Source organism: Musa acuminata, chromosome BXJ2-1 (genome assembly GCF_036884655.1).
Source record: "Musa acuminata AAA Group cultivar baxijiao chromosome BXJ2-1, Cavendish_Baxijiao_AAA, whole genome shotgun sequence".
In the NCBI taxonomy this organism is placed as follows: domain Eukaryota; kingdom Viridiplantae; phylum Streptophyta; class Magnoliopsida; order Zingiberales; family Musaceae; genus Musa; species Musa acuminata.
In genome coordinates, this window is record NC_088338.1 from 10387896 (window position 1) to 10396323 (window position 8428).

At 37.1% G+C, this 8428-nt stretch overlaps 1 protein-coding gene across 3 annotated transcripts; it reads left to right on the forward strand.

Moving 5' to 3' along the window:
• Window positions 1-506: 506 nt before the first annotated feature.
• Window positions 507-8178, forward strand: LOC135598879 (bifunctional nuclease 2-like). Of its 3 annotated transcripts, XM_065093300.1 has the most exons (11): window positions 509-662; window positions 2450-2768; window positions 4245-4415; window positions 4502-4551; window positions 4634-4690; window positions 5020-5085; window positions 5167-5241; window positions 6420-6538; window positions 7349-7440; window positions 7882-7938; window positions 8027-8178. In XM_065093300.1, exons 2-10 carry the CDS (start codon window positions 2462-2464, stop codon window positions 7935-7937), a joined length of 993 nt encoding a protein of 330 aa, XP_064949372.1. In that variant the 5' UTR covers window positions 509-662; window positions 2450-2461; the 3' UTR covers window position 7938; window positions 8027-8178. The 3 variants fall into 3 exon arrangements, with proteins under 3 accessions (XP_064949371.1, XP_064949372.1, XP_064949370.1); XM_065093299.1 differs by having other exon boundaries at window positions 507-662; window positions 2454-2768; window positions 7882-8178; XM_065093298.1 differs by having other exon boundaries at window positions 7882-8178.
• Window positions 8179-8428: the final 250 nt, after the last annotated feature.

Here is an 8428-nt window from a genome sequence, read left to right on the forward strand (position 1 = left end):
AAGTCAATGGGTGGGATACATATATGAATTCTTAATTCTTTAAGGTACATAAAAGGTCACACAAAAGCACAAACATGAAAAGGACCCAAGATATTTGCTCCACCAAATAAATTTAAACCATAGAATTAAAAGAGATTTCTCTCTCTCTCTCTCTCTCTCTCTCTCTCTCTCTCTCTCACTCACTCTCGAAAAATATAGGGAAAAAACCCAAATCATTTGTATTAATACACCTAATTCGATTGCCTTAACAGAATAAATGCTTTAATTGAATCCTTATCCAATAATTTATTATATCAAGTGGCTTACTATTTCTTTATTTTTATTTGGTGGTTGAAATCTTTTCGCCACTATATTCGCGCGAATCTAACGATCGCCCCCGGTTTTCTCTATCTGAAATGACTATAATACCCTCCCTGGGATCTCGGAATTTAGCGTTCGCTGTCCGGGGATGGTATCGACTTTTCATGGAAGAAGATAAGGAACGAGATCTCAATAAAACAAAGTATCCGAGACACTGGCGATTGGGATTCATCCTCTTGTGGGGTTCTCTTGGTCTTTTCGTTGATAGATGATCCCAAGTATCCTTTACAGATCTTTGAGTCGTTCTTGATCGTTTGGACTTGGAGCTTCACAGTCTGGGACCGTCTGTATTTTGGCTGCAGGTAAAGCGGTTTGATTACCGAGACACCAGTTGGTGTATTATGCTTTTATTGTTGTTCTGTGGTTCTTTGATCATCTGCTGCAGTTTGATGGATGAGATGTTCCATTGAGTGTTGCGTTTCTGCTTGATCTTTGTAGTATAGTTCCTTATGTTCCTGTGTTGATCATGGAAGGCTCAGGCCTTCTTGCTGTGGTTTCGAATGATTGCTTTTACTTGATGATTTATGGATTTGATGAATTCAAAAGGAATATGAACAGGAGTGAACTTTGCTTCTGAGGAAGATATGATGAGGAAAAGGGAAAGAAACAGGATGAGCACTTGCTGCATACTAACCCCATTAATGCCTTCAAGTTTTGTGGTTTTCATTTGACGTTTGTGTAATCATAGATTTTTCAGAAATATCACCTGAGAAGGCGTTTGGTAAAGTGGCATGAGGGACTGAAGGTGATTTAGTAAAGCAAAATCTTTGATTCAGAATCTTTTTTATTGGAGAAAATCTGCAATATATCGAGAGACATAATTGCTTCTCATTGTGAGACATGTCTGTTGACTCTTTTTTGGAGCAAGAAAGTAGGAGGGACCCCTCCCCTGATTCATTCATAGGTAATGTTTAACTTGAGAACATGGGACGATTGATCCTATGTACATGCCAAAAGAAAATGAGAGAAAATGAAATAATCCGAGAAAGATCAACAAAACGATAGGACAAGAAATGGTGATGCTAATCCCAGCTTCAAAAAGTCATGGCCTCCCCTTTCATTTGATTTCTTCCCTTTCTCTTTGGGAATCCATGAACATGAAATTATCAGTTTATGAACCTAGACAAGTTGCAAATGACACATATAACTTTTATGAATAGTTATTCTTATTTCTGAACTCATGTAGGCATCCTATTCTTCTACTGAGAGTTGCATATACTTCTTTTATTAGTCTAAAAGAATATGTAGATGACAATTTTATATCAATTTTACTTGACCAAAGGTGAAATTGGCAGATGATTCTCATTCCCTTGGTATTGTTGGAAATTATTAGATCAAAAGATTTTCCAAATGAGGTTCCTGCTGCCTAGTGTCACTTCTTAGTTGGTGATGCAAGGATTCTTGCCATGGTTTTATGTTTCGGGTACCGGATCCATGCTGGTCCTGGCCAAACCAATACTTGTTGGCGTACCAACACAGCGTATTGACACATGGTATGCTTACACATACCATACACATGCTACATGGGCCATGGTCCATGCCTCCTGCCTGACAAGCCATTGGATCAGTACATAGGACCCAATATGTATCGGTCCAAGTGAAACATAGAACCATGAGTCATGCATCACATATCATGTGCAAGATTAACCTATCACATATGGGCAATTATTCTAACATGAGTCTGATCAACCCTTGCTTTGTTTATTTCTTCAAGGATTGTTAAAAAAGCAATCTTGTTTTTGTCTTGAGGGAATAGCATGAACCCATGAACAACTGAAATCAAGTCCATGAGTTCTCTTGAGCTTAGGCTTAATAACAAATGGAAATTTTTTTATATAATCTAAAGTTTGATTAATGATGCAGATGTTCTGTTGAACTATCTAGTTTCATCTCCTATCTCTAGCATATTTTGTCCATCTTTGGGAAGTCAAAACTTAACCATCAGTGTGTTGTATATTGAAGTTTAGTTTGTAATTTTTTCTTTAGTTGAAGTGCACCCTTATACCAATCTATATTTTATAATTTCTAGCTGACTTTTTATACCATCGACTTGTTTAAACTGCTTATTTTTTTATAATTGTCTCGTAAGGTAGAGAGCAAGATGGGAATTCTGAAGGGATCAGTTGTTTGCCACACTGATGCTGTCTGTGCAAACTATGTTGGAAGTTCTGCTCCACTTATTAACATTCATTTTGCAAAGGCTAGAAATTTGCAAAGTGCGTTTTGGGGGTCCTCTTGTAGACTCAGAACCATAACTAGAACATATGGTCGTTTCCTCCAACCATGCAAAAAGAAATTGAGGTCAATTCAAAGTAGTTTCAGCTCCTCTTCGGACGGAAATGGCAGCATAGCTGGAAACTTCAGCGAGAACGATGAGGAATATATTAACTCCAGTGTAATTGAAGCTGGTAATCTCTTGAACCACCACCTTCTGTTTCCATATTCAGTTGTTGTATATAGATGCTTTGGTTTTTTTAACTCTTATTAATATTTTTAATTGTTTAAGTTATTTTTTAGCAAAATAATTGATGGAAAAATAATGTTTGGTCTGAGGTCAACTTTGCAATGGAGTTTTTGTTGAAATTACTTTTTTGTTGTCTTGTTTCGAGCTTTTTGTTATGAACTCCTGCTACTGGTTGAAACATATGAAATAATTCATACAATGAGCAAATTGATTTACAGTTTCAATCAAATGATCTTCTATATTATTTTTATGACGATCAATCACAATAAAAAATTCTTTCATTAAGCTACAGATGAATATAGTTCTGCAATAAATTAATCCACAAAACTAGTCACATCAATTTGTCCTTTGCATTGTATGTGAGTTTAGGTTGAGGCTCAAAACCACAATATCAGCTTTGCTATATTCTTGTTATCCATCTGTTCTCATGATAGTGTAGATACTTTGTAGGTTTTGAGGAGAATTAACCTCTCTGGAAAGAATAAAGGGTTAAGGAGGGAAGTAAAAGGACATTATACTGTAGTCTCTGCAGAGGCATCTTAATGGTTAGTGCATTGGTTGACCAATTAAGTGGTTGAGGGTTTGAGTTACGTTGCAAACATCTAGTTCTCAGTGTCCAATACTCAGCATCATATGTGTACATAGGGTTACTAGTGCCTTGACATAGTATACTGTATAGGTAATTTTGGCACTAACAAAATACAGGAATCAAGACATGCACATCCACAATGCACTTATTGTTTTATGTGGTTCGTTTTTGGTAATGTTTATCAGTCTAAGCCAGTGTGTTGGCCGATCGGCGGCACGACACATGCCGCCTCGTACCAATGCACCAACACATGGTACGTCGGTGCATATCAGTGTTTTGACGAGGAAGAAAAAGAGGTTGAAGAGGAAGGTCCGATGGAGGAATAGAGGAGGAAGAAGGAGAAAGGAAGAAGAAAGAAGAAGAAGAAAGAAAAGGAGGAGGAAAAGTGTAGCAATACTTGAGAAACAGCGACAACGTTGAAGGGAAGCAGCAGCATCACAATGGCGAAGAGTGCCACTGCAGCAGTGAAGAGGAAGAGGTAGTGCCACTGCAGCATCGTAGTAGCGAAGAGGCAACACCATGACTTCGCTAGAAGAGCCCTAATCTCCTTTTTTTCTTTAATTTTTCTAATGCTAAAATGGACTGGGCTCACCACTTTTTGATTTTTTTATTTTAATTCAGACCGGCCGAAACAAGGTGGCCCACATATCGGTCCATGCCTAGACCGGTGCATGCTACCCAAATCATACCATTTCGGGCGGTACAGTGATCCTTGGTTTTTAGTATCATATGATGTTCAACAACAAATTAATTATTGTTATGTGTGGCATTAAGATTTTCTTGAGGGAATATGAAGTTTCTTATCAGTTGATATATTTCTGTTTCATGTAGTGGAGGTGAGAAGCAGATCAGATGGTCTCATGATAAAGATGCGTGATGGCCGACATTTAAGATGTGTGCATAATGACCCTCAAGCTGGAAACTTACTGTACTATGCTCCTCGCCCTGTTATCGTATTAAAAATGGAAGATGGAAGTGATATTTTGCTTCCTATCCTTGTCTGTATGTGTTCTTCCTCTGAATTGAGTATTTTCTATATACATGTCTAATTTCAAAAAGTTATGTGTAACATGTTTTTCCTTTTCTAGTGGAGATGCCATGTACTATGCTAATGGCTGCTATCAACAATGTTCAGCTTGTAAGATCTGTTAGCATTTGTGAATTATGAAGCTAACTTTACACCCTTTTCCTTCTAAAATAAGGGATACTGTGTTTCTCAGGTTAGACCAACTGTTTATGAAGTAGTCAAAGAGATGATTGAGAAGATGGGATATGCTGTAAGTTGGAGCAGAATAAAGTTGTTTGAATCATCTTTTTCTTCTATATGCATCCAATTTTGACATCCCCATAATTGTTTCCTGGGTTCTCCAAAGTTAACTGGTCAAGCTTTCTTGCTCTTATTTGCCTGTTCAAAGGTTTAATATGTGCTCACACTTTATCGATTATTGAATGTAACTAATCGAGGGAGCCTTTCTTTCTTACCAATTAGATAATCTACTGTCAATGTATGCTGTTAGTCGTATCACTTTGGCTACTCTTGTATTGTAGTTTCAGGCTTCTATTCTTGTAGAATTATGTAATTATGAGAAGAGGCATCTTCTTTCAGGTACAACTTGTTAGAGTCACTAAGCGAGTGAATGAAGCTTACTTCTCTCAACTATACCTGACAAAGGCAAATATCATCTTCTCCATATTACATACTAATGTCTGTAAAATTAAATTAATTCGAAACTAAACATGTGCTCGCGTGCAGATTGGAAATGGAAAAGATACTATTAGCTTTGATCTCCGGCCTTCAGATGCCATTAATATAGCTGCTCGATGCAAAGTAAGATTTTTTTTTTCATTGCAACTTGAAGCTATATGGTCTTTTTATGCTTTGGTTAATTGTGCAGAATGTACTTTGAATTGCCATTTTTCTTTCTTCAACCATGTTTTCCCGCCTTTTATTTTGATCTGTTAAAGCATTAAGAGAGGCTTAATCTTCCATACTTCATGGATTTTTCGGAGATCATTTTCTTTTGTAGGTAATTGGTAGATGATGGTATGATCCCAAAAGTAGATTAGCAATATTGGCTAATGGTGTTCTATTTATCATGATCTTGGCTAGCATTCTTCCTATTATATCCATCCTAGGTACTTTTCCTGAGAAATTTGCATATAATCATTCAAGTATAGTCAAGATGAAATATGGAAGACATAACAACAATTTCCATGCTACAAATTGCTGAGGAGGATATAGAAGGGAAGCAAAAATCTGCTACGTAATTTCAAATAATAGAACTTCAAGAATAGATTTAGGAAATATGAGCAACTACAAGTCTAGAATATTTTCATTCATGCCTTGGAGATGATGGTTGGGAAACAAGCACAGTTCACGGAAGACAGAGACCTAAGGGTTGTGTGATAGATTTATAGGTGAAATTAAGGAATATACTGCAGTCATGGGATTCATGATAGTCAAAATAAGAGTCACTGAATGCCCACTTCACAATGTATTCGAGTCTTCGTTCCTCTGAAAAATTCCTTCTTGGTTTTTCATTTTTCAGTTGAAAAATCTGCTTAGGATAAATCCTTAACATCAGAGTTCCTGCATCAAAAATGGTTCTTGGGTATCCTTATTTTTTTGTTGCAGTAGTTCATACTCATGCTGATGTTGACCTTAGCTCTAGATTTTGAAGGTCAGGCCTGTGCCAACAACAGGCCTACTTATTGATGTAGTTGCACATACATTTATCTTGTCAGTGTATTAAATCTGATTAGATCCATCAATGGTTGTTTACATGTTTTTCCATGTATTCATGAAATGATATAATTTGAACACAGGACATATATGCATTTGTCTCACTAGTATATATATGCATTTATAACTGAATGATGAAGTAGTTATTAACTGAATCAAAATGCAGGTTTCTACTGCAGCATATTTGTGTTATTTACTCTGTCAAAGTTTATCTTTCGTTATGCATCTTAGAATTGAATTTGTTTACTTTAAAAATCATTCAGGTGCCCATACAAGTGAACAGACATCTTGTATACAGCAACGGAATGAGAATAGTTGAGCCGACCAAGTCAGCAGCATCAACTGTTCAATCAGACATTGTTCTATTCACAGAACTTGATAGGTAACTTCTTTTAAATGTTTTTGTAATAGACTATGGAGATATGTCTAACAAATAAATTCGAAGAGGTCCTTGCTTGTTTCTGCTTCGATGATGCATTTTCTTGAAACAGTGTTTTGCATCTCGGAAAAACAAAAAAAACCTTCTGCCTGGTCTCTCATAAAACCTTCCGTATAGGGTGCACATCACAAGATGAGAAAGTTATCAGGAGGGGATCCTGTGGATTGGCAAACCTCAGGTTTATGGACTGGTGGACTGGCACAGTGTGTGCCCAATTAAAATACCATGTGCAGTATGGCACACACCTGTGCCCACTGCTGATACTCCTCCAATGGGTTACATGCTGACTGCTTGGGTGGCGTGGCTTGTATAGATTATCCATCCATCATATCACATTGTAGCATAGAGAGCATTGCTTGTTTCACCTATTCCTCATAAGTTGGACCACTAACATATGTGATAGGTTGTTTGGTTTGTCATGACCACACCGGTACGCTGGAGTTCCACTACTACTTCTCTGAGTGTGGTTTTCTATAGCATGGACTCTGTAGTTTGTATCATCGAAACTGACAATTGGCATGCTCAGTGCACTTGATTCATATTCTAATTCAATTTGTCAATATCAACCATCAGGATGTCATTTTAGGATGAGATAGGCTGAAGGCACATATGTATAAGCTTTCACTTGGATCCAGGCATGGTACAGTAGCAGAGATATTCAAGTTGTTTCTAATTGTCCTACTTGTCCAAGGTTGTGGTTTAGGCCTATGTTGATCTCATGCCATCCAACATTAAAACATTTGTTTCTGACAGGCCTGACGATCAGCCGTGCTACGAAGCTGAAGAATTTGATATGCTCCGTAATATGATGATTGCTTCGGTTGAGGAAAGATACAGAGACGCTGGTATGATCAAATGATCTTCATCTCTTTTTCCATGGTTTTGCATTCAGATCCCAATCATCTTTTTGGGGAAATTTCGACATAGTTTTTTTCTAGCAACATATTGAACCTTGTTTGTGCACTTGGTGAAATAAATTTGTAACTATAGTTATAAATGATCTATGAGCTTTCTATTGCGAACCCTTGTGAGGAAAATGCTTTGGGTCCCAAGAAGTTCCTTAACTGTCTCGATGTCTCTCCTTTGTGATAGAAGCAAATGTGTCATTTACCTTACACCGTCAATAAGCTTATCGACACCTTTGTCCTTTCCCAAAGCACAAAATGCTGAAAGAAGTTGTTAAACTATATTTGAATCCTAATCTGAACTGCATTGGTATTTTATCACCTGTTTTTATAATCATATTCAATTGATTTGTGCAACTAATAGACTAACTTTTGTTACAGCCCGGTGGAGGGACAAGCTATTCATGTTCCGAGCAAAGAGGAAGAACTGGATTTGATGTGTGTACTCAGAAATCACATATTGTACATTGTACTGCTGATACCAACACCTCCAGTGTTGTAATGAAGATTTGCTTCCTTTGTTCAGATACTCAAGTGCGTGACCAACCTCGCCGACTGTAAATACATGAACTTGTGGATAATTTCGGTTGCCAAATGCTTTGTAGCAGTAAATACATGTACTTTTCAGCAAAGTTACTTAAAGCTACTCAATCAAACATCTCGGTGTCGATACTTGAATTGCTGTCTATCTTGTTTTGGTTTTCTTTTCCTTTAAATCAATTAATATTGTAATCACTGAGGCATCTCGAGTTTGAGACTGCAGTAAACATGATATAGCATTAAGACAACTTGGTGTCATCATGGATCGACTCTTTGTATGCTTCCAATGAAACCCTTGGATTGTTTCTTTGATGAAAAGGTTTCTTGTGACCTCCAATGCCAACTGTATCTTATCAACACTCATTCAAAGGTGATAGCAGATGCTGAA

Bases quoted from the DNA above. Each gene is read 5' to 3' on its own strand.
- LOC135598879 (XM_065093299.1), top strand. From the start codon at position 2,462: ATGGGAATTCTGAAGGGATCAGTTGTTTGCCACACTGATGCTGTCTGT. The intron at 4,691-5,019 runs GTAAGTTGGAGC...ATCTTCTTTCAG, and splicing joins TTGAGAAGATGGGATATGCT to GTACAACTTGTTAGAGTCAC. The intron at 7,441-7,881 runs GTATGATCAAAT...CTTTTGTTACAG, and splicing joins GGAAAGATACAGAGACGCTG to CCCGGTGGAGGGACAAGCTA.